The sequence below is a fragment of the Petromyzon marinus genome, chromosome 35, assembly GCF_048934315.1.
Source record: "Petromyzon marinus isolate PM22_M1 ecotype Great Lakes invasive population chromosome 35, UKy_Petmar_22M1.pri1.0, whole genome shotgun sequence".
Lineage (NCBI taxonomy): Eukaryota > Metazoa > Chordata > Hyperoartia > Petromyzontiformes > Petromyzontidae > Petromyzon > Petromyzon marinus.
This window is the reverse complement of record NC_133701.1, coordinates 9,885,659-9,912,729: the sequence shown is the minus strand read 5'-3', so window position 1 is coordinate 9,912,729 and position 27,071 is coordinate 9,885,659. Positions and strand designations below refer to the sequence as shown.

At 47.2% G+C, this 27,071-nt stretch overlaps 1 protein-coding gene across 1 annotated transcript in view; it reads left to right on the top strand.

The window, feature by feature from the left end:
- The first annotated feature begins 6,970 nt into the window (after nucleotides 1–6,970).
- TRABD2B (TraB domain containing 2B) overlaps nucleotides 6,971–27,071 on the top strand; it is a 66,967-nt gene continuing 46,866 nt past the window's right edge. The window contains exon 1 of the mRNA XM_032966245.2: nucleotides 6,971–7,459. Within this exon, the coding sequence (XP_032822136.1) occupies nucleotides 7,364–7,459 (96 nt within the window). The 5' untranslated portion in view covers nucleotides 6,971–7,363. The remainder of the gene's footprint in view (nucleotides 7,460–27,071) is intronic.

Sequence of the window (27,071 nt, the reverse complement as noted above, 5' to 3'; positions counted from 1 at the left end):
GTGGTGGTGGGGAGTTGATATTCAGTTTGTTGTCGGTCTCCAGGGGCAGAATTTGCAGCGGTGAGTTTTGGTGGCCATGCCTTGCTGATGAGTCTGAATGATCACGAAGCCGGGCCACTGTTTGTCCATCACTGCTGTTGTCAGTCAGTCGGTCATATTTAGTTAAAGTCCGTTGTGACAGTGACCGAAGACAATAGGACCACAATGCAGTTCTTCAGGAGCTGCTAATACAGTATTTGTTTGCATAATGCACATAGGCTGTGTGCTATTAACACACATCTCACGTGTGTTGGTTGACACGTGTGTTTTTTTTCCAGCCTGCACTATTATTCTGCTATGATGATGATGATGGTGGCCTATATCAGAGACAACTTCTGTTATCACTTTGTTTCTCCACTGCTATAGACCGCAAAGGCTGCCAAAAGTTAAACAGTACGGAGACATCATTAGACCTCCTTTGCCAGTACCAAAATATAATAATAGGGGTTTTTCCCCTTTTTTCTGGCAACAAAACTGAAAACTTTTTTTACAAGGATTCATGTCTGCATTAACCACAATACCTGCAGTCACAATACCTACAATACCTGCAGTCAAAATGTTTTTTTGTTTGCATTTTGACTGCAGGTATTGTGGTTAATGCAGACATGAATCCTTGTAAAAAAAAGGTTTCAGTTTTGTTGCCAGAAAAAAGGGGAAAACCCCTATTATTACATTTTGGTACTGGCAAAGGAGGTCTAATGATGTAGATGCTCACCCCGAGCCCTCATTACTTTGATAGTGCATTGTCTTTGAGCTGTACGCCTTTTGGCGTCATCTGGTCGAACACTAATTGGGTCGAGGCTCAAAAGAAAGCCGTCCCTTGGTGTTGACCAATCAGTTTCAAGGACAATGCATCATATATTATCATAGTATGTTTTTTGTTTGCATTTTGACTGCAGGTATTGTGGTTAATGCAGACATGAATCCTTGTAAAAAGGTTTCAGTTTTGTTGCCAGAAAAAAAGGGGAAAAACCCTATTAGTACGGAGACAATGCAGTTTCAAGGACAGTGCTTACATTATCAAAGCATATTTATCTGTATTCTTTGGTTCTTTCGGTAAAGTCACGTAGATAGAAAAAAATATTACAAATATTTTATAAAGTGAGCGTACTGGCAGTCCATGATGTAGATTGTAGCCTGGTAGACTGTAGCCTGTTTTTTAAGCTGGTGAGCGTATTGGCAGTCTATAATTTAGACTTATTCTGGTTCTTTCAGTAATAAAAAATAAAATAGAAATAAACACAAAAACCACGACGTTTCGATCGCAACACAAGCGGTCGTCATCAGGGAAGGTGGGGAGGGGTTAGCCTCTAAAGGCAAACTGTTTATAAATATAGACTGCCAGTACACTCACTCAGGTTCAATTTAATAACCATTGCTACAGTCTACATTATAGACTGCCAATACGCTTACCAGCTTAAAAACCAGGCTACAGTCTACCAGGCTACAGTCTACAATTATAGACTGCCAGTACGCTCACTTTGTTTTATCTACGTGACTTTACCGAAAGAACCAAATAATATGAATGCCTGTAGTCACGGAAGTTTTAAGTCAAAACATTTATCAGATTTTTTAACATAAGGATTTGTGGTTAATACAGACTTTATGCCTTGTACCAGGTGTCTATTTGGTGTTTGAACATCGTTACACCTGTATTTATTCCAGTAAGGGTAAAGCCTTTAATTGTGTTATTAACCTTTAATATTCTGATACTGGGGCCTAAAACAGACAACCTCAGGTGCTGGAGCGGAGGGTTGATGTTTGGGAGTGTAGTGAGTTGACAGTTGGGCATGGTAAGTCTATAAAGGATTGAGGATGGTGATTTCCACATTGCAATGTACTCAGGATGGGTCAGAAGCAAGCGAGTGTGGAGGGATCGAATTAATTGGAGTGATGTTGGTCACGTTTACGAATAGCAGGCGAGAAGTTTGGCAACTTGACACATTTTGATCACCTGGGGGGTTCATTCATCATCATTAATTCATCACGCATGGTCAGCAAAGGACCGTTGCACCAAACGTGCAACTAGTTTTTATTTTACCAGGTAAAGCTCACTGAGCTACAGTATGTCGCTCTTTTTCAGAGGCGACCTGGCCACAAATGATCGCTCAACAAACTGGCTCGCCACGTGGAAATCTATAGCAGCCAGAATACTCCAAACGCGCGATGTTCATTCTAAATGTGGAGGGGATAAAAAGCAGAGGACCCGGAGAAAAATCCACGCGACCATGGGGAGAGAGACACGCAAACCCCAAATATACAGCAGGCGTCAGGGTTAGAATCGAAATCCCGACATCGTGTATACGAGGAGGTCGTGGGTTCGATCCAGAGGATGACGACGGTGAATTTGGCGTGATGAGATCATCTCTATGTGCCGCACTTGTTTGAGGTATGCGTCTAAACGCCGCCGACTCTAGGCGCTGACCGCTGGGAAAAGTGGCACGAACGAAACGTAACGCGGAGGTGGCTGTGGTTTTTACGTCGTAGCGGAGGAATTAAATTCTGCGTAAGGAAGTTTGGGTGAGGGGCAGCCGGGGAGTGACCACGTCATGAGAAAATTCGTTGCAGCATTTCCTCATGAAATACGGGGCAGCATTTCCTCTTATCTTCTTTTGTTCTTTCGGTAAAGTCACGTAGAATGAGAATAAAATAATTAATTGATAAAATAAAATAACACAATAATATTCTCACGACGTTTCGGCCACAACACAAGCGGCCTTCATCAGGTGAAGGGGACGAGACTGTCTGGAGGACAGCGCCGAAACGTCGTGAGAATATTATTGTGTTATTTTATTTTATCAATTTATTATTTTATTCTCATTCTACGTGACTTTACCGAATGAACCAAAGAAGATGAATCTTTGCAGTCACGAAAGCTTTAAATCGACATTTCCTCTTAATTTACGGGGCAGCATTGTCTCTTGAAATACGGGGCAGAAATTCATTTTGAAATACGGGGCAGCATTTCGTCTCTAAAATACGGGGCAGCATTTCCTCTTAAAATATGGGACAACATTTCCTGTTAAAATACGGGGCAGTATTTCCTCTAAAAAATACAGGGCAGCATTTTCGCTTAAAATACGGGGCATAATTTCCTGTTAAAATACGGGGCAGCATTTCCTCTTACAATACGGGGCAGCATTTCCTCTTAAAATACGGGGCAGCATTTCCTCTTAGAATATAGGGCATAATTTCCTCTTAAAATACGGGGCAGTATTTCCTCTTAAAACACGGGGCAGTATTTCCTCTTAAAATACGGGGCAGTATTTCCTCTTAAAATACGGGGCAGTATTTCCTCTTGAAATACGGGGCAGCATTTCCTCTTAAAATACGGGGCAGTATTTCCTCTTAAAATACGGGGCAGCATTTCCTCTTAAAATACGGGGCAGCATTTCCTGTTAAAATACGGGGCAGTATTTCCTCTTAAAAATACAGGGCAGAATTTTCTTTTAAAATACGGGGCAGAATTTCCTGTTAAAATACGGGGCAGCATTTCCTCTTAAAATACGGGGCAGAATTTCCTCTTAGAATATAGGGCAGTATTTCCTGTTAAAATACGGGGCAGCATTTCCTATTAAAATAGGGGGCAGTATTTCCTCTTAAAATACAGGGCAGCATTTCCTCTTAAAATACGGGGCAGTATTTCCTTTTAAAATACGGGGCAGCATTTCCTCTTAAAATACGGGGCAGTATTTCCTCTTAAAATACGGGGCAGCATTTCCTCTTATAATAGGGGCAGTATTTCCTCTTAAAACTTATATAAGCCACACTGGAGTTCTCTCTCTCCATAAAAGCCCCACGGACTTTACTTAAAGTGTTTTTTTTCCGCCTTGCAAAGTTTGGCCATGTCATAAGTTTTTAATGTACAGTGTGCGTTAAATATACACGTGCATTTTAAATAAAGCAATCATATTGATACAGTATTAATTACATGTCATTATTAATATACCAACAATAACATTCCGTCTTTTTTTTTCAGCAGAAGGCATTAGGCAACCCAGCAATGGTGATGGTGTGTTGGCAGCGGTGCATAACCACAAATAACAAGAACACTAAACACTTTATTTTGGTGAGCCATCGAACATAGACGGTCAGCGCTTCTTGCAGTCGTCCGGAACGTTCTTCTTTTCGATATTAGGAAGCCACTGTAGCTACGGCACTTTTAATTCAAATAGATTGAAAATAATTTAATTGGAACACCTTTTTGTGTTTAGTTTATTGTCTTTCCCCCCGCACCTTATTTACGCACGGTGCGAAATAAGTTCAACATGCATTCATCAAGAGAACAGTTTAGCCTTCAAAAGGTCAAATTTGTAATCGGCGACGTTTCGGGTAATTACCCTTCTCCACAGTACATAAACAGAGAAGCCACTAGAGGGACAGGGTGAATGATAAGAGCTGGAGACTGCACTGAGGCCCTGATGACAATTATATGTACAACATCTTTTATGATGGCAGTTTTATTTTCATTGGCATAGGACTCGACAACCCCCTGCAATAATAACAAGTGTTAATTTATTTTAATATAATTTTCTACATACGTGACTTTACCGAACAAAAAAAACCCAATGAGTAAAGTGTTACTTTCATTCTTCTTTGGGTGCTTCCTGTTTCAGCAGCTCTCTCACTTTGTTTTTTTTCACGTGAAAACGATTGCTTGCGTTGCGATCGGTACGTGGTGATTTAAAAAAAAAAGATTTTCTATCTACGTGACTTAACCGAAAGACCCAAAAGAGTATGAATTCCTGCAGTCAAGAGTTACTTTAATTTCATTGAGAAGTTAAATTCGAACGTGGCGCTGGTACCATTGCATTAACGGAATCAATCAATGTTGTGAGTTCAACGCAGCGATTGCTCCAACGGTAAGAAAGATTGGAAACAAAAAACACCTTGCCTGACATCTTATACAACACGTAGTGTATCAATCGGATAACCCCCACCCACCCACCCACTCCCTTGACTATTAAAGCTGCGTACGCTGGGTCTGTCTGGAGGTAAAAGACAAATACAAGCCCTCTGATGTGGCACGTGAATTTAGTTTGGGTGTTGACGTCTCGTGGATGAGGCAGCGTGGAAAACTGCGTGCGGAATATGTGGATAGCGTGGGTTACGCGTGTATGTGCGTGCACGTGTGTGTGTGTGTAGGTCGGGAGCGGTAGTGTCAACTCAGCCTCAACTGAGTAACTGGTGCGGTGTGTAAACATCGCCACTGGGGAGACAAAGCCGACCGGGCGTGGTGCTGGCCACCCACCCCCTCGTGTGCCGTTCCGGCCTTCAAATGTGCTCGCTGACAGCACTTGCCCCAACAGTCTGTCAAGGCTATACGGAGGATCTTTGTCTTTTGTCTTGTGGGGAGCGGTATTAAAGTGGTTAACGCGCTTGTGCTACGTACCCGGCGACCCGGGTTCGATTCCCGCTCACGGCCAACACCAGTGACGATTATTTGAACCGGTCCTGGGTCTACCCTAGGTCTACTCGGCCTTCAATGAGTACCTGGTGTAGTGTGTAGACATCACCACTGGGGAGACAAAGGCAGCCGGGCGTGGTCAGTGACCACCCACGCCCTCGTCTGCTGTGCCATCCTTCATAGGTGCTCGCTAACAGCACTTTTCCCAAAAGCATGTTAAAGGCTATACGGGTGATCTTCGTCTTTGTTTTGTGTACGTGATCGCTACCAGCGCATGCCCTAGCAGTCTATTTGCACGCGTGTTAGAACCCAGCGACCCGAATTGAATTCCCAGCCAGGGCTAATATCGGTGGTACCATCTACAATTGTCTCACCAATATTGACTCAGCTTCAAACCGGCACCTGGTACGATGTGTGGATATCAGCACTGACGATGGTAGCCCCATCACCCCGGCATCTGTCCGTAAAATCCAGCCTTAATAGGTGCTCGCGAACAGCACTTGGCGCGCCCACAGCTCCTGTGGCTTTATGGGAGATCTTTGTCTCGTGCATGTGTCTGTGAGCACTGCAGTGTTGTGTACCAAAGGGTGTTTGGATGAATCTGTTGGTGTGCGTACGCGTTCGAGTGTGTCTGTGCGTCTGTGTGTCTGTGTGTCTGTGCGTCTGTGTGTCTGTGTGTCTGTGTCCATGTGCAGCTATTTTCGGACAAAGGCGGTCGGGCGTGGTTGCTGGCCACCCACCCCCTCGTGTGCCGTGCCGGCCTTCGTACGTGCTACTCGCTAACAGCACTTGCCTCAAAAAGGCTGTTAGGGCTATGCGGGGATATTTGTTTTTGTATGTGTTTGCAGATGTGTTTTTAGGTCTATGTGTGTGCGTATGGGTGTGCGTCCGTTGTGTATATGTATCTGGGTTTGTATGTTTGCTGTAATAAAAAGACGGGCACTGCACCGCGCGCTTTCAGATGCGCTTCTGCGGCCGTCTGGAACGCTCTTCCTTCCAATATTAGAACGCCACTGGAGCTATGCACTTTCAAACAATCTTATATTGAAAACTAATTTCTTTAGAACAGATTTGTATGCTTAGTTTGTTGTCTCGCCCCCCCCCCCCGCACATCCGACGAGTGCGGTTGTCTACGTACGGTGCGAAAGAAGTTCAACTTACGTACGTATGCAAGGGTATGTATCTGGGTGTGCGCGTGTGTGTGCATGCATACATGTGTGTCTGGTGTCAATGTGGGTCTGTATGTTGCCTTGAGCGCGCGTGCGTCCGTGCATGCACGTGTGCGTATGTTCCGTGCGTGCACGTGTGCGTGTGTTCCGTGCGTGAACGTGTGCGTGTGTCCGTGCGTGCACGTGTGCGTGTGTTCCGTGCGTGCACGTGTGCGTGTGTCTGTGCGTGAACGTGTGCGTGTGTCCGTGCGTGCACGTGTGCGTATGTTCCGTGCGTGAACGTGTGCGTGTGTTCCGTGCGTGAACGTGTGGGTGTGTCCGTGTGTGAACGTGTCCGTGTGTTCCGTGCGTGAACGTGTGCGTGTGTCCGTGCGTGCACGTGTGTTCATGGGGTGGGGGCGTGGCTGTGGAGTATCTGACCCAACACAGAGACACACGGCTGTTTAACCAGACCGGCAGCAACTTCACACAGCGCTCACTCGCATCACACACAAGGTCCCCCCACCCGGCTATAAAACTCCCCAGTGCGGCCCCCCACCCCTCCACCCTGCTCCCCCGATTCCTACATTTTCTCAAAAATGCCACAGCGGGGAATCCAACTGGTGCGAGCAGAATTGAGGCACGGCGTGCGATAGCACGCGCCTTCGCGGTGACTTCATCTCATCATCGTGGTCGTCTTCGGTCAACAACAACCTCGTCGTCGTCATCATCATCATCACCGTCGTCACAAAGGCGGGCGTGGGTAAAGATGCGTCGCGCATTTGCCACCGTGTTCGCGGCGCTGTCTGTCGTCGCCGGAGGAAACGGGCACGAGGATGATGTTCGCTGCCCACTGCCAAAGAAAGTAAGCGCCTAACGTTCTCCGCCCGCTCGATTTCATTTCCTCGTGTTTATCTTCTGCCGCGGTGTTGGTTGTTATTCGTGTCGGGGCAGCTGCTTGGTCAACGCATGAGTGTGCCGTTCGCGGTTTTGCGTGCGTGCGGGTTTTTTTTTTGCGTGTGTTGTGTGTGTGTGGTGTGCCTCTGGTTAAAATATAAATGAGTGCATGATATGTGCTGAAAGTTTTGAGCCCTGCGCTGGGCAAGTTGGCAGACAGAGATGCGTAAAGATTCACGGAGACTCGTGGAGATACATCGAGGCATATACTAGTGGAGATTGGTTAGAGACACGCACGGATACATAGACCTTATAGAGATGCATTCAAGACGAGCCACAGGTAGTGAGGTTATGGCCATACAACCCAAACTATGGCCCATATAAGAGACACATAGAGATACCGTACATAGCGACTCATAGAGATACACAGAGACTCAGAGACACATATACATACATAGAGGTACGTAGAGACACATAGCTATACATAGGGACCCATGAAGACACGTAGATACATCAAAGACAAGCAACAGCGGTGCGATTATAATCGTGCAACCCGAGCTATGGACCACATAACAAACCCGTAGAGACACTGTACATAGCGACTCATAGAGATATATAGGGACTGATGGAGATACAGAGACACCCATAGAGATAAGTAGAGACCCACGAAGACACGCAGATACATTAAAGACAAGCCACAGTAGGGCGATTGTAATCGTGCAACTCTAAACTATGGACCATATTAGTAACCCCCACTGTAGTCTGCGCCCCTTCAAAGGAGTAGGAACAGCAACACGAACTCTCTCTGCTAAAGCCCTCTCGACAGTGGCCAGTGGTAGCAGCGGACCTCTGACATTGCGCATTTAGCTCCTGAACATGTCTGCTGCTGCTGCTGCCATCATCATCATCGTCGTCACTCGCGAGAATAGAACAGCTGTTTTTGTTTGGCTGTGCGGAGCCGTTGGCATTTACAACCGAATGTCCAAAGAAGAGGAACAAATATGGGAGGAAAAAAACAATTTCACGGTCTGATGTGATTCAGGAAACGTGCAGTGGAAGGCTCGTTTGTTAAACGGCCCGTCCGGTTATTGCGAATTCCCTGAAACTCGTTCTCAGAAGGTTTGCGGGCAGTCCCCGACTTACGAGCACCGTGAGTTCCCGACCCGCGTTCGTAAGTCGAAGGGTTCCGTAAGTCGGAGCAGAACAATGAATTGTATTTAAATGTACATGCGGTCATTGTTCTGAATGTTCAACGAAAGGGAAGCATTGTTCAACTCATGAATAAGATGCATTGTACATTTGCATGTAACACTGTACATAAATACTGTATAGTAAGTAAAACATAAAATAAAGTAGAAAAAACACACTTTTATTTTCACTTACCTTGAGTCCTGGCTTGCTATTCGGAAGGGGCGCAACGAGTGACCACAACTGTACACACAAAACACTCAGGCACACAAACACTCACACACGTAAACACTCACACACACAAACACTCACTCACACAAACACTCAGGCACACAAACACTCACACACATACATACACACACAAACACTCAGGCACACAAACACTCACACACACTCACACACACAAACACTCATACATAAACACACACACACACAAACACACACACAAACACTCACACACACACTCACACACGTAAACACTCACACACACACTCACACACACTCACACACGTACATACACACACAAACACTCAGGCACACAAACACTCACACACGTAAACACTCACACACACAAATACTCACACACATACATACACACACAAACACTCACTCACACAAACACTCAGGCACACACTCACACACAAACACACACAAACACTCACACACACAAACACTCACATACATACACACACAAACACTCACAAACACTCAGGCACACAAACACTCACACACGTAAACACTCACACACTCACACACGTAAACACTCACACACACAAACACTCAGGCACACAAACACTCACACACGTAAACACTCACACACACACTCACACACACAAACACTCACACACATACATACACACACAAACACTCACGCACACACACTCACACACATACATACACACACAAACACTCACGCACACAAACACTCACACGTAAACACTCACACACTCACACACACACACAAACACACACACAAACACACACACACAAACACTCACGCACACGAACACTCACACACTCACACACACAAACACTCACACACATACATACACAAACACTCACGCACACAAACACTCACACACGTAAACACACACACAAACACTCAGGCACACAAACACTCACACACGTAAACACTCACACAAACACTCACGCACACAAACACTCACACACGTAAACACTCACACACACACACAAACACACACGCACACAAACACTCACACACACAAACACTCACACACATACATACACTCACGCACACAAACACCCACACACACAAACACTCACACACATAAAGACTCACTCTCACACGCACAAACGCTCACTCACAAAAGATCCCCCGTATAGCCTTAACAGACTGTAGGAGCAAGTGCTGTTAGCGAGCACCTATGAAGGCCGGCACGGCACACGAGGGGGTGGGTGGCCAACACCACGCCCGGCCGCCTTTGTCTCCCTAGTGGCGATGCTCACACATCACACCAGGTACTCACTTGAGGCTGAGTCGACCTAGCGGAGGCCCAGGACTGGTTCAGATAATGGTCACTGGTGTTGGCTGTGAGCAGGAATCGAACCCGGGGGGCCGGGTTTGTAGCGCAGACCGCTAACCACTACACTACCGCTCCCCACACTATCACACACACTCACACAAACATACACTCACACACACAAATAGATGCACAAACACTCATTCACGCACACTCTCTCACACACAAACACATTCAACAACAACAACCGCCATTCGCCACTAAGTGGCGGTGACGTCACCACGACGCTTGTGCCAGGCTATGTGCACCCTGAGGCCACGTGAAGTGTCGAACGCCCGCTGGCAGGAGGTCACGGGGCAGACCCAGGTGTCACGGGTCGACTGACTGCGATGACTGGCTGATGCACCACCTGTGCCCCCTACTGTGCCAACCTGCTGTGCTTTAGCCACCCGGCGCTCCGCTCGTTGTTCTGAGCGTCGCTCCTCCGCCCTCCGTTGTTGTTGGAGGGCGACTGCCTCCAACTGCCCAGTAGCATCCTTCAAGAGCCTCCTCCAAGGAGGCCGATCTTGACACCGCTGGTACCAGTCATCGGCAAGTCCACTCAGCTCCACGTCCTCCTGTACCACATCACTCCATCTCTTCTCTAGCCCGTGCCGCGCCCGCTTAGCCCCCTCAATCCGGCCGAACAAAAGCTGTTTCGGCATGCGGTGGCTGGGCATGTGGGCTACATGACCCAGCCATCGCAGCCTTGCCCGCCGGAGGAGCTCACCGATGGGACCTTGCCCAGATCTTTCAAGGATTTGTGAGCTCCTCACACAATCCAGTCTGGTTAAACCCAGGATGGATCGTAGGCAGGCCAGCCTAAATGTTTCTAACCGGCGAAGATGTTCCATTAGGGGGGTCCACGTTTCGCAAGCGTAGAGAAGGGAGGGAATGACCGTGGCCGAGAAGACCTGAAGCTTAGTGCGGAGCGACAGACCAGGTAGCTTCCACACAGCGTTACGCCAGTCATAAGCACACTGCCCAGGTATGGGAAACTCTCTACTCGCTCCACAAATGCCCCATCACCGATTGGGAGTTGTGGGGGTGGAGTGTCCGATGGTTCAAAATACCCAGGCAGGTGCTTAGTTTTGGTGGGGCTGATGGTAAGGCCCCACCTCTTAGTGGCACGCTCCAGTCTCAGCAGCAGCGTCTCCAACTCCTCCTCTGAATGAGCAGCCATTACCAAATCATCAGCATACATAACGTGGTTGAGCAATAGGGAGCCATCCCTTTACCGCACCCGGGCGTCGATCAGCCTCCCATTATATCTGTACCATATGGAGATTCCCCCGGTACAGCTATTGAAGGCTTCACGAACTACGTGGTCAAAATAGATATTAAATAATGTGGGAGCCAGAGGACATCCCTGTCGCACCCCAAGGTGTACAGGGAATGGCTCTGACTCCCGGCCACGTAGTTTTACCCGGGCCTGCTCACCATCATGAAGGTCCTTAATGATCGTGAGCAGAGGGTCAGGTACTCCAAAAGCACGAAGAACAACCCAGAGCCCAGGCCTACTGATGGTATCATAGGCCTTGACCAGGTCAATAAAGCAGAGATGTAGGTCTCCACAAACACTCACTCACACACAAACACTCACACTCACTTACTCACACAAACACTCACACACAAACACTCACACACACACACTCCCAGCACGAGGCTGCCTCATTAACATTTCGCGGAGGATCGCCCAGCTGAACAAAACAGTGCACGTGTAGTTCAGTTCAATTCAGTTCAGTTTCTTTATTTTGGTATAGCCCTGTGAGCCATTCGGCTCTTGAATTGGGTGCAACCACAACAAACAAACAAACAAAAACATGAACAAGAAAACATCTTAAAGTGACTATGTGTGACTGTGCAAACAGAAAATCCATGGAAAAAAACCAGCAAAAATGTTTCTGAAAAAAGCACCGTACACCAACGCTGTGTGCAAAAAATCCCAGTGGGATGCAAGTCAAGCAACAACAACAACCATGAGACAACTTAGATTAAGGCCATCAGTCTAACTCCGTACTACAACAAAACAAACATGTCCAAACCAAAAAACTTTTCGAAATCACCAAAAAATAAAGCCATAATTGCAACGTAACAGTGATCATAGGGACTCTGACCGAATTTTTACATCAAACTACATAAATAACATGTAACACCAAATCCTAGAGCAGTGGTTCTTAACCTGGGTTCGATCGAACCCCAGGGGTTCGGTGAGTCGATCTCAGGGGTTCGGCAGAGCCCCCGCCACGGAGGTCCGGACACACTTGAATTATTGTGTAAATTTGTGATGACACACACGGCCCGCTTGGCCATCACTGGCTGCAGATGATCATGCTACACTGCTTGGCCAATCAGCGCTGCGGGGAATTTAGTGCGTACTCAGTAGTCAACGTGTGACTGTTGTTGTCGTACGTCGTGTGATTTCTTTAATATTTTATCCATACTAACTATGTCGGGCAAAAGAAGAAAGTGGTCGGACGAATATGTACAACATGGATTCTCATGTATCACGGAACGTGATGGGAGTGAGCGTCCTATCTGCATGATTTGCAACGCCAAGTTGAGCAACTCTAGTCTTGCACCGGCAAAACTAAAGGAACACTTCTTGAAGCTGCATGGAGACGGGGAATACAAGAACACAACACTTGCTGAATTCAGGGTGAAGAGAGCCAGATTCGATGAAAGGGCCACTCTGCCTGCTCTTGGATTTGTACCTGTTAACAAACCGATCCTGACAGCATCGTACAAAGTTGCTTACCTGATCGCAAAGCAGGGCAAGCCACACACCATTGGTGAAACACTTGTGAAACCAGCTGCATTAAAGATGGCGAATCTGATGCTCGGAACAGCGGCCGAAGGTAAATTATCCCAAATTCCCCTTTCAAATGACACCGTCAGTGACAGAATAGAAGACATGAGTAAAGACATCTTGGCTCAAGTAGTCGCGGATCTGATTTCAAGCCCGGCAAAATTCAGCCTTCAACTCGACGAAACCACAGACGTTTCTGATCTAAGCCAGCTTGCTGTTTTTGTACGCTATGTGAAAGACGACATGATAAAAGAAGAGTTTTTATTTTGTAAGCCTCTTACAACAACGAAGGCAGCCGATGTGAAGCTTGTGGATGACTTCTTCAGAGACAACAATCTTTCATGGGATATGGTTTCTGCAGTTTGTACGGACGGAGCTCCAGTCATGCTGGGAAGAAAGTCTGGTTTTGGTGCGCTAGTAAAGGCCGATGCACCACACATCATTGTGACGCATTGTATTCTGCACAGGCATGCGTTGGCAACAAAAACCTTACCTCCAAAAATGGCAGAAGTATTAAAAACTGTGGTGGAATGTGTGAACTATGTGCGAAAAAGTGCTCTGAAGCACCGCATCTTCAGTGAGCTGTGTAAAGAAATGGGCTCTGAATTTGAGGTACTTCTGCTCCATTCTAATATTCGGTGGTTATCCCGGGGACAGGTGCTGGAATTAGCCCTGTTTTTGCAAGAGCACCAACACTGCCATGCAGATTGCTTCAAAAATCCTGAGTTCATTCTCATTTTAGCGTACATGGCTGATATATTCGCAGCTCTCAATCATCTCAATCAGCAGATGCAGGGTGGTGGAGTCAATATCATGGAAGCGGAAGAACACCTGAAGGCTTTTCAAAAAAAGCTACCGTTATGGAAACGACGAACAGAGAACAATAACTTCGCAAACTTCCCACTTCTGGACGACTGTGCAAGTAAGATCGAAGATGTGTCTGGAATCGGAGATATTTCTGTATCCACGGAACTGAAGCAAACAATTGCCACGCACTTAGATGAGCTTGCAAAGTCTCTCGACGGATATTTCCCTACAAGAGAGTCATATCCAGCATGGGTGAGACAGCCGTTCACGTTTGCTGTTGAAACAGCAGATGTCAATGATGAATTCCTCGACGAAATCATTGAAATTCAGCAGAGCCAGGTTCAACAGCAACTCTTCAGAACAACAACGCTCTGAACGTTTTGGTGTCGACAAATGAACAAGTATCCAGTTATTGCTAAGAAAGCCCTGGATTTTTTTTATACCATTTGTTACAACATATCTTTGTGAGCAATCCTTTTCGAGGATGCTGGACATAAAAACGAAGAAAAGGAACAGACTTTGCTGTGAAAATGACATGAGAGTGGCACTTGCCAAGGTGAAGCCACGCATATCTGAACTGATCTCTCAAAGGCAACAGCAGAAGTCACATTGATTTCCAGGTATGTAATTTGTTGTGAGTTTATGCATTGTGTTGGTTTTATTCTTTGAACAAGGTAATGTTCATGCACGGCTCATTTTGTGTACCAGTAAAAAACATATCTATGTCTTGAATTTGAAAAAAATCACATTTTATTTTTCACTAAAGAGGGGTTCGGTGAATGCGCATATGAAACTGGTGGGGTTCGGTACCTCCAACAAGGTTAAGAACCACTGTCCTAGAGCCATAGCTGGTTGCATGAGTTACTCCACAACAACAAAAGCATCAGTCGGAGTATCAAATTTTTCAATGCACCTTTAAGATCAGCACGCTAAATCAAAATACAGATAATACTTTGCAGCGTCATCCGGAGCAAACCATTTTATTTTATTTTACGCCAATGAATAGTAGTGGCAGCTAGGGGTGTACAACTCCTCTAGAGCAGTTTTGAGAGAAGATCTCATTGGTAGTGATTCAAGTTGCAGTTTATTGGCAATAGCATTCCAGACCCTGGGGGTATCAATAGCAAAGGCCCTTCCTCCAGTGTTTGTACGGTAATAGGGAATGTGAAGCTGGTAAATGAGCGAAGACCTGAGGTCAAATTTGTTCTTTGAAACAGAGAGGAGATCCAGCAGGTAGTCTGCGGATTTTTTGTAAGTACATCGTGAATAAATAAGGTCTGGTACACAAGCCGTCGAACATTAAGAGATGTTAAGTTTGACCCAATGTAGAGATCACAGTGGTGAGTCCTATATGGGCAGTTCAATGTAAATCTTAAGGCCGAGTGATAGATGGACTCAAGCTTCTTCAGTACAGTACTTGGGGCTGATTTATACACAATGTCACAGTAATCAAGTAGAGGCAGTATGGTAGCTTTTATCAATTCCAAACGGAACATAGGGGGGAAGCAGTGCTTGTGTCGATACAGAAAAACAATTTTTATTTTTGTCTTTTTACCAATATAATCAATGTGATCTTCAAAATTCAGTTTTGAATCCAGGATGACCCCAATATACTTACAGATCTTGACTTGCTCTATTTGATAATTATTTAAGGAAAGTAATTGGGGAAAAATAACTTCCTGCTTTAGTCCTGGTGGGAAGCATAGCACCTTGGTTTTGGAGGTATTCAGGACTAGTTTAAGAGCAACCAGCTGATGTTGTAGTTTGTTGAAATCACCCTGTAGCTTAGCAATCACGTCATATGGAGAGCGGCCAGCAGTAATCAGTATCGTGTCATCTGCAAAAAGATTTACCCTGGAATGATCCAGGTCAGTGCCCAAGTCATTGACATAAAGAGAGAACAAAAAGGGGCCGAGGATGGGACCCTGTGGAACCCCTTTTGTTATCTTAACACTGTTTGACCTCCAACCATCTGTGAATACAGTTTGGGTGCGAGAAAAGAGGTAATTTTGTAACCATTTTACTGAGTTTTCGGAAAAACCGAGGCAACTTAGTTTACTAAGCAGTTTGTTGTGGTCTACTGTATCAAAAGCTTTGGACAGGTCTAGAAAAAGACAGGCACAGTACTGCTCATTATCAAGGCTACTGTAAATGTGATTCAGAGAGTCTAATGCAGCAGATGTGGTGCTGTATTTTTTTCGAAACCCAGATTGTTTTAGATGCAGTAGATTGTTGGTGGACAGTAAACTGCTAATTTGGTAGTTCAATAATTTTTCAAAAATTTTCATCAACGGGGATAAAATTGAGATAGGTCGGTAGTTATCTGGATCATCTTTAGGGCCCCCTTTGTGAAGTGGACGGACATAGGAATGTTTCCATTCAAAAGGAACTGATGCTTCTTTGATGGACAGGTTGAAAATATGGGCTATAGGTTTGTATATTAGTTAGTAGAGCAAAGACGGGAATACTATCTGCTCTGGTAGAGGAGGACCATTTGAGGTAGTACAGTTGTTTCAGAACATTACTTTCGTGGATTGGCTGGAAACTAAATTCGTTTAATGTTTGGACAGGGGTGTAGAAATTTGCATGAGCAGGGGTGATTCCCAATACATTATCAAAAAGATTACCAGCTTCAGAAAAATGAAGGTTAAAATTGTCAACTTTTTTTGGGATCTGAAAAATATTCCCCATTTCGGTTGAGCTCAACGGGCAGATTGTCTGTTTTGGATGCCTTTTCGATACATTTGATTTTTTTCCAGAAAATCCTGGCATTTCCATGCGATTCCAGGAGAGTGGAGGAAAAGTAGGCATTTTTTGCATGCCGCATTTTTTTTACGCATCTATTCAGAGACAGAGCTTCTAGGAGGCACCTTCTTCATTTACAACTTCCACGGTCTCGTCCACACACTCTCCACAGGAGCTCAGCCTAGCCTGTACACAACACGAGCTGTCTAACACTGATGGCGCTGACTGAGATAGCCAACTGCTATCTTTCGTAGCGCAATATCTAAAAATATATATAGTAAACAATAGATTGGTAGGCAGAACGATGGTGTAGAGACAGGCACGTAGACATACACCTGATTTGGCTCACAAGTGACGACATCACATTTATCCCGCTATTTAAGACCGAAGCAGGAGGATTTCTCCACAACTCTGGCTGTCTGCCTGATGAAGCTGGTTGTAATTACTGGCGAAACGTCGTACTCGTATGGTAAATGTTGTGGATTTGCTCTCCGACCCACCGTTGTGTTGTACTAGTGTAGTGGTAGACTTCACTCAGCCAACTTTGTTCTTTTCTCGGACACCACTTTATTTACAACTCTCCACATTCCGTCGATAACTCCACAGTTTCTCTGATTGCCACGGCTCGCTCGCCGCGCTCTGCCCATCTCGCTCGCTCCGCTTCCTCCCGTCTTTCTCTGTCTCCCTACATCGCTCGCTGTCTCTGTCTCTGTCCCTCTCTCCGTCTCTCGCTGTCTCCGTCCCTCTCCGTCTCTCTACGTCTCACTCTGGTTATCTCTCCCTGTCTCTCTCCGTCACTCGCTGTCTCTGTCTCTCTCTCCGTCACTCGATGTCTCTGTCTCTCTCCATCTCTCGCTGTCTCCGTCTCTCTCCATCTCTCACATTCTCCGTCTCTCTCTGTCTCACTACGTCTCACTCTGGTTATCTCTCCCTGTCTCTCTCTGTCTCACTTGCCATCTCTGTCTCTCTCCGTCTCACTCCGTCTATCTCCCCCTGTCTCTCTCTGTGTCTCCGCTTCCCTCTGTACTCTTTCTCCGTCTCTCTGTCTCTCTCTGTCTCACCCCGCTTATCTCCCTCTGTCTCACTCGCCGTCCTTGTCTCTCTCTGTCTTTCTCCGTCTATCTCTCCCTGTCTCTCTCTGTGTCTCCGCTTCCCTCTGTACTCTCTCTTTGTATCTCGTCTCTGCTTATCTCTGCTCGTCTCTGCTTGTCTCTGCTTGTCTCTGCTTGTCTCCGCTTGTCTCTGCTTGTCTCTCTCCACTGCTGGCTGCTCCGTCTCCTATGTCTTCTACCCGTTCTCTCCCACCTGCGTCGTTCCGGCCCTAATCACAACTCCTCTGTCTTCCTGTCTCCCCCTTATATCCCCGGTCTCATTACTCACCAATTAATTAGCCACGTGCCCCCCGACGCCCCGCGTCCTCCTGCACCTGTTGCCTGCCTCCTCTATTCCCAGACATTCCGGCGCCACCTTGCCCTTGACAACAACCCCAGCCAATCACAGCCGTCCATCGCTCTCCAGCTTAATTGGCCCATCATTACCTCACCATTCCCTGCTGCAGCACCTGGCCGGCCCGACATGACCCCACTGTCCATCACTCGCGCGTCTTTGCCATTTTCCCCTTATGCGCGTGTTACTCCACTACACTAGTAACGAATTGGCCACGTTCTGTTTACGTGACAAACCTTACTGATTGGCCGTGTTAACGGTACATTTATATTTACGCGATCTAAATTACAAAAAAAACGTCTATTGTGGAGAAAATAAATCCTCAAATGTTCAAGAGGTGCAATGCACTGCGGTGAATACGAGACGGTGGTCCTCAATCGATAACGTGACAAAAAGGTCTTTGAAGAGTCGCACGTGGCTCCGGGAGCCGCAGGTTTTTGCCGACTCCTGCCCGAGAGCGATCCACGCACGTTCGTTCCATCACGTGACCAACGTTGTCAGTTGTTCTGCGTCGGGCGGAGGAGGGTTGTTACGACACACTGAATTCCAGAGCAACCTTCAATTTAATCCCTGAAGAAGCTCCCGGCACGTGGAGTGAAGCGTCCGGCATCGCACCCAGCAACGCCACAACGGCGACAACAACAAAGACAACAACGGCAACAACAACGACAACAACAACGTTATCTCTCTGCTCACCTCTGCGCTCACCGCTACGGTTGCTCTACACTCACCACTACGATTGCTCTATGCTCACCGCTATGGTTGCTCTACACTCACCACTACGATTGCTCTACACTCACCACTACGATTGCTCTACACTCCTCACTACGATTGCTCTACACTCACCACTATGGTTGCTCTACACTCACCTCTACGGTTGCGCTACGCTCACCTCTACGATTGCTCTACGCTCACCACTACGGTTGCTCTACGCTCACCTCTAGGCTTGCTCTACACTCACCACTATGGTTGCTCTACACTCACCTCTAGGCTTGCTCTACACTCACCACTATGGTTGCTCTACACTCACCACTACGGTTGCTCTACGCTCACCACTACGATTGCTCTACACTCACCACTACGGTTGCTCTACGCTCACCACTACGATTGCTCTACACTCACCACTACGGTTGCTCTACACTCACCACTACGGTTGCTCTACGCTCACCTCTACGGTTGCTCTACACTCACCACTACGGTTGCTCTACACTCACCTCTAGGCTTGCTCTACACTCACCACTATGGTTGCTCTACACTCACCACTACGGTTGCTCTACGCTCACCACTACGATTGCTCTACACTCACCACTACGGTTGCTCTACGCTCACCACTACGATTGCTCTACACTCACCACTACGGTTGCTCTACACTCACCACTACGGTTGCTCTACGCTCACCTCTACGGTTGCTCTACACTCACCACTACGGTTGCTCTACGTTCACCACTACGGTTGCTCTACGCTCACCTCTAGGCTTGCTCTACACTCACCACTACGGTTTGCTCTTCGCTCATCTCAGGGGGGCCTGAGCGAGTGTGTCACTTGGCCCGGAGAGGTTTGGAGCGGCGGCGGCGGTGACGGAGATTGTAGTTGTCGCGGTGTCGTGGTGCGCGCCGGGTCGCCAACCGGATCCGGTCGTGTTCCAGGGCTGTGCCGCTGCACTGATTCCGGGCGAACGCCCGACTTGTTGCACAGAACGAGACGCGGGGGGAAAGATTACCGGACACGTGCGGGGCTGTTGGCGTCAAAGGGGGGTGAGGGGGTGGTTCACGATCCTTCGAGCAGTAAAACGAAGCTCTAAACCATTTTTTTTCTCATTTTACCAGGTGAGGCCCACTGAGCTGTATAGCTCTTTTTTTTTTACAGAGGCGACCTGGTCACAAACGATAGCCCCGACGAAGTAGCGAACCGCGTGGACATTTCTAGCAGCCGGATAATCCAAACGCGTGATGTTGATTCTAAATGCGGAGGCGGCAAGGAGAAGTAGAAAAAAGAAACGGAGGACCCGGAGAAAAATTCACGCGACCACTGGGAAAGAGAGAGACACAACAGGCGTGAGAGCGAACCCACTACCTCCTGCATAACGGGCGAGGGAGATAACATCTGGGACGCCAGCGTAGCCGTGATCGCAGGAGAACTTGCGTGTAGCGGGGGGAGCTTCTTGGGAGAAGACGGATTTTAAGAGTTGGGCTACGAAAGCGATGGAACGAATCGAACGAGAATCGTGGGACGATTGTGAAGTAGAATCCTCTCACAGCCAGCCGAGACAAGACCAGGTCAGTTATGATCGTTTTCTCCGCGGAAAAAAAACTCAGAGCGATATTGTTTTTACTGCAACCAGATCGGCCGGGTTCAGAGTGCATCGTGCTAACCGCTTTCCACATGCACACACGAAGATGCCTCGTTTGGCCTGAACAGACTGTTGGGGCACGTGCTGTTAGCGAGCACCTATGAAGGTCGGCACGGCACACGAGGGAGAGGGTGGCCAACACCACGCCCGGCCGCCTTTGTGTCCACAGTGGCGATGTTTTTACACATCGCACCAGGTACTCATTTGAGGCTGAGTCGACCTAAGGGAGGCCCAGGACCGGTTCAGATAATCGTCACTGGTTTTGCCGTGAATGTAAATCTAACTGGGGTCGCCGGGTTCGTAGCGCAGCGCGCTAACCGCTACACTACCGCTCCCCATCACACACAAACACTCACGTGCGTTTGCTCAATATACGTGCACATTCTCTCTCTCACCACACAATGACCCCACCCTCCATCACCACCGTGTAACCTTAACAGACTGTTGGGGCACGTGCTGTTTGCGAGCACCTATGAAGGACCAGCACGGCACACGAGAAGGAATGATTGGCCAAATTGCCACGCCCGACCGCCTTTGTCTCCCCGATGCCGACCTTTTTTGCATCTGGTACTCATTTGAGGCTGCGTAGACCTAGCGGACACCCAGAACCGCGCCAGATATATCGTACCCTTGTCTGTCGCGAGCGGGGATCGATCTCGGAGGGGGGGGATGGTGGCGTTCAGCACCGCGCCTCCAACTCCCCGCACAGGCAACACACAATCGTGATTGTTGTTGTCTGGGCACGGGAGACAAAAACACGTCTCCACTCGTACACCCCTCGCTCCGCCTGTGCCTCCCGTCGCATCTTCCGTCTCGCTGTCCCTCGTGGCGGTATGCGATGGGCTGTGACTGGATGATGCAGACACGCGCACATTGTGTTCGTGGCAGGGGGCAGGTGTTGTGTGGATGACGCTGCAGCAGGCGTCTGCATGTAAGGGGGCCGCGGTGGCAGGAGCCGATGTCGGTTACTCCGAGCGTTTCCTTTCGGAAAGTGTAGACGTTTCGCTGCTCAAACCAGCGCTGTGACGGCGATGCGCTCTCTTTGGGGGGGGGGGGGCACAGCCGACTGTGAACGAAACATTCCACGTCGCTTTGCCGGGAGACACAACACTGCCTACCAAGGCGTGGGCGGGCCTCGCGCGAGTCGGCATCGGTGGCGTCGATTTGATTTGACTCAACGAGACGCGATCGCGATGGCGATCGTTGTTGCAGCGCGCTCGGCGCGGGCGATGGCGACAGTGGACCGCGTCGATGGCAGAAGAAGATGGAAAAACGATGACGATGGTGACAATGACGATGGTGACAATGACGATGGTGACAATGACGATGGTGATGGTGACAATGATGACGGTGACAATGACGATGGTGACAGTGACAATGATGATGGTGACAATGACGATGGTGACAATGACGATGGTGATAATGACAATGGTGTTGACAATGACGATGGTGACAATGATGACGGTGACAATAACGATGGTGACAATGACGATGGTGACAATGACAATGGTGATGGTGACAATGACGATGGTGATGGTGACAATGACGATGGTGACAATGACGATGGTGACGGTGACAATAACGATGGTGACAATGACGATGGTGACAATGACGATGATGACAATGACGATGATGACAATGACGATGGTGACAATGACGATGGTAATGGTAACAATGACGATGGTGACAATGACGATGGTGACAATGACGATGACGACAATGACGATGGTGACAATGACGATGGTGATGGTGACAATGATGACGGTGACAATGACGATGGTGACAATGACGATGGTGACAATGACGATGGTGACAATGACGATGGTGATGGTAACAATGACGATGGTGACAATGACGATGGTAACAATGACGATGGTGACAATGACGATGGTGACAATGGTGATGGTGACAATGACGATGGTGACAATGACGATGGTAACAATGACGATGGTGACAATGACGATGGTGACAATGATGACGGTGACAATGACGATGGTGACAATGATGACGGTGACAATGACGATGGTGACAATGACGATGGTGACAATGACGATGGTGACAATAACGATGGTGACAATGACGATGGTGACAATGACGATGGTGACAATGACGATGGTGACAATGATGACGGTGACAATGACGATGGTGACAATGACGATGGTGACAATTACGATGGTGATGGTGACAATGACGATGGTGATGGTGACATTGACGATGGTAACAATGACGATGGTGACAATGACGATGGTGACAATGACGATGGTGACAATGACGATGGTGGTGACAATGACGATGGTGACAATGACGATGGTGACAATGACGCATGGTAACAATGACGATGGTGATGGTGACAATGACGATGGTGACAATGACGATGGTGACAATGACGACAGTGACAATGACGATGGTGACAATGACGATGGTGACAATGACGATGGTGATGGTGACAATGACGATGGTGACAATGACGATGGTAACAATGACGATGGTGACAATGACGATGGTGATGGTGACAATGACGATGGTGACAATGACGATGGTAACAATGACGATGGTAACAATGACGATGGTGACAATGACAACGGCGTGGCTGCTGTTATATTGCAAATGAATCGACAGTGTCAACTAGGTGATTACTGTACACGGTATTTGCTGATGGTGCTGCGTTGGCAGCGGTGCACGATCAGAACTAACCAACAACAACAACTCGGAACATTCGTCAATAGCACTGTGTGGCCTTAAAAAAAAATATATCTCCATATATATAAAACGCAAAGTTGTGATTGTGTGTCTGTTCAAAATGTTTAGCGTACTTCCCGACATGCAACAAACTGCAAATTTGCCATGTGGGTACTTTCCAGACTGTACACTATGCAAAAATTATAAAAATACTTTTTGGGGGGGGGGGGGGAGCTCAATGCATTTATTTTTTGCACGGCAAGTGAGCTGTGACGTCAAATCTGTCACGTGACCCGCGAATGTGGAAGAGTAACGCATTGTAGTGTAGTGGTTAGCGCGCTGTGTGTGTGTAATCTGTGTATGTGTAACCTGTGTGTGTGTGGAAGCGTAACGCATTGTAGTGTAGCGGTTAGCGCTACGCCGTGCTACGAACCCGGCGACCCGAGTTCGATTCCCGCTCACGTTTACCACAAGTGACGATTTTTTCAACCGGTCCTGGGCCTCCCCTAGGTCGACTCAGCCTCAAACGAGTAACTGGTGTGCCGTGTGTGAACATCGCCACTGGGGAGACAAAGGCGGGCGGGCGTGGTGCTGGCCACCCACCCCCTCGTACAGTATAATCGGTGACGTATTGGTCAATGGCCCTTCCTCATAGCAGAAGGACCAATGCCTGAAACATCACAGTCGATTAGCGGTGGTGACTTCGCTGCAGCACGTGGGCTGCCTGTAACCCAGCACTGTGGAGACAGCAGCAGCAGCAGCGAGGGTTGGTGGACCACGCACAGATGTTGTCGTGGAGGTGACGTATTCCGCAGAAGGCGGTGCAGTGAGTGGACTCATTGACGGACGTTTCCATCTGTACGGGAATCGAGCGCTGCCCCCTCGCACTGCGTGGGTTTTCTCTGGGTGCTCTGGTTTTCTCCCCACGTATATGATAATAATACATACAACTCGTCGAATGCTTGTAAACATCTTACAAGTAAAAAAACAAATGCAAGAACCCTCCTGAAAGTGAGTCCTGATCATTCGTGTGGCTCTCCTGGGCAAATAAGGAAATGCTTTACAATTTTTATCTTAATATTATTACGTTTTCAATATTTAGCAATGGTCCTTCTTCATAGCAAGAGGGCCACTGTGCAAAACATTGCCTGTTATACACATGTCAACTTTTAAAGGGACACAGCGTTATTGACAATTGTGGTGAGTTTTCGTTGTTGCAATTTCCATCATGATCATCATTTAGTTTCGATGGCCGTGATGTCGCCCATAACTACTGCTGATACGCATCACGGTGACAATGGATCGCGGTGACAATTAGGTCGCGGTGACAATGGGTCACGGTGACAATGGGTCGCGGTGACAATGGGTCGCGGTGACAATGGGTCGCGGTGACAATGGGTCGCGGTGACAATGGATCGCGGTGACAATGGGTCGCGGTGACAATGGGTCGCGGTGACAATGGGTCGCGGTGACAATGGGTCGCGGTGACAATGGGTCGCGGTGACAATGGGTCGCGGTGACAATGGATCGTGGTGACAATGGGTCGCGGTGACAATGGGTCGCGGTGACAATGGGTTACGGTGACAATGGGTCGCAGTGACAATGGGTCGCGGTGACAATGGGTCGCGGTGACAATGGGTCGCGGTGACAATGAACAGACATCTTGACAGTGGAGTGAGAACCCATTGAGACGAGCTTTAACATCTTGATCACTGGACACCTGAGTAACAAAAGCACGGTGAGTGGATAGACCGTGGTGGACTACGATAAGCCGCTGCCGAGACCCTAATCCATGCCTTCGTCACATCCCGATGAGACCCCTACGACCCCGCTCCCCGCTGCGGTCCCCCCAAAGTACACCTTGAGGGTGGTAAGGTAACTTGTTGTTGTTGTTGATGTCAGGGCCACAATGCTGGACACGTTGTCTGACGTTAAGCAGCGGAGCACACGTATCGGGCTAAACGCTTGACGGCGAGGAGGGGATGACGTCCGATGGACAAGCCTGGTGACAGAATGTCAGCCTAAGGGGCGTGTGTGTGGGGGGGGGACTCCACCCTCGAGGATGATCACGGCATTGGCGGTGCGGTGAGATCATCTCCACGTGCTGCGGTGAGATGACGGAGCAAAATGTAAAGGGTCATGGCATCGTAAGACGTAAGGAACGGTGACGGTGTAGGGAGACTTTCATCCAGCAGTGGATATAGACCGTGGCCGACCGTTATCTGTGCCTGCATGACATCGCGATGAGACCACTGCGACCACTCTTTCCCTGTGGCCTCCCCAAATGTCTCCTTGCCGAACCCCCCCAAGGGGATCCGAAAAGTTGCCATCAATGTCAACAGTAGCGATAGCAATAACAACAATGTCAACAACAATAACAGCAGCAACACAAACAACAACAATTCATAATAAAGGTTTTTGGGTTAGATCGCGTTATTTATAAATGTGTCGTAACCCTCCACCACCCGACACGGCCAAACAGTAAAAAATGTGTCACGTTTACAAAGGACAAATAGTTCACTACTTTAGCCCACCGGTGTGTTGAAGAGTGAATCAACATAATTTACAGTTTGAGTACGACGTTTCTCTGGTAATTACATCCAGCATCATCGGGCAATTCGCCAGAATGGTAAAGCCCTCGCTTGCTCCCGGTCTTAAATAGAGCAGCAGGGTGACGTCATCATTTAACTCATTCAGATGCAGTGATTTGAGGCGGAGGGGGGGTATTGTAATTATGTAATCGATTGGTAATCAGTCAATGGTTATGATTAGTAATGAGTTGTAGATTAGTAATTAGTTGTAATGTGTGTTGTGATTATATGCTACGTTAGTAATCCGTTAATTAGTATGTGTTTCCCCTATAAGGAATTGTAATATGTATTATTTAATAATACGCTTCCAAGCCACACTTAGCCTGTAACTGTCAGAGCGATTAAAGTTATTTCTGTTTCTCTCAATTTCAATGGATTCCCTAATTAGTCTTTGCCAGTAATAATTAGTTTTACACAACACTTCAACGTTATCAAATCAATTGAGTGTACTTGTTGACAAGCATGTTCTGCCACTGCCGACAGTTGTGTTTGAGATAATTTAATATTTCTTTGGTGTTCTTTTAGTCTTAGGGTGATATTACATCCCGTATGTCAAATATAGCATCTGCCACAAACAATTAATCCAATATACACCTATTGATAATTTAGGTAATTCGTTTTTAGTGCAAGATACCAGTTTTTTAATTTTGTGTACTGTATCAAATCTTACTGTAATGTTTTGTTTTTGCAAAACACGGGCTAATTTGTCAGTTGCTCCTGAGAAATATGGAATTTTAATTGTTTTAACAATCTGATCTCTTTCAGCAGTGTTGCTTTGCGATCGTGATTTGGCATTCAGTGCTCTGTTATTTTGAGTATTATTGTAGCCATTCTGTCGTAATGCTTCTTTAACGTGTTTGATCTCTCTCACTAGACTTTCACAATCTGACACTGTTTTAGCCCGATGTATGAGCGTCTTGATAAGAGAGGATTTCTGAGCTGGATGATGATGTGAATCTGCATTCAGATAGGCATCAGTGTGCGTTTGCTTTCTGTAAACGTTGTGTGTTATGTCACCGTTTAGGCCATGTCCAAGCAAAATATCTAGGAACGGGAGTGTGTTATTCACCTACATTTCCATGGTGAACTGGATGGCCGGGTTTTGTGCATTGAGATGACTTATAAAATCATTAAGTATATCTATACCATGTGGCCAGACAACCAAAGTGTCATCCACATATCTAAACCAAAAAGATGGTTTTAATGTACTCGAGGCAAGTGCTCTTATTTCAAAGTTTTCCATGTACAGATTTGCTATAGCAGGAGATAAAGGAGAGCCCATTGCTGCTCCTTTTGTTTAAAGAAATCCCCTCTCCATAAGAAGTATTATTTAAACAATGGTCAGCAAGTTTCGGAATATATTTTGGTAAACCTGTATTTTTTACTAGTGTATCAAGTAATCTAAGCGATTCGTTCACTGGAACCTTAGTGAATAGAGAAATCAC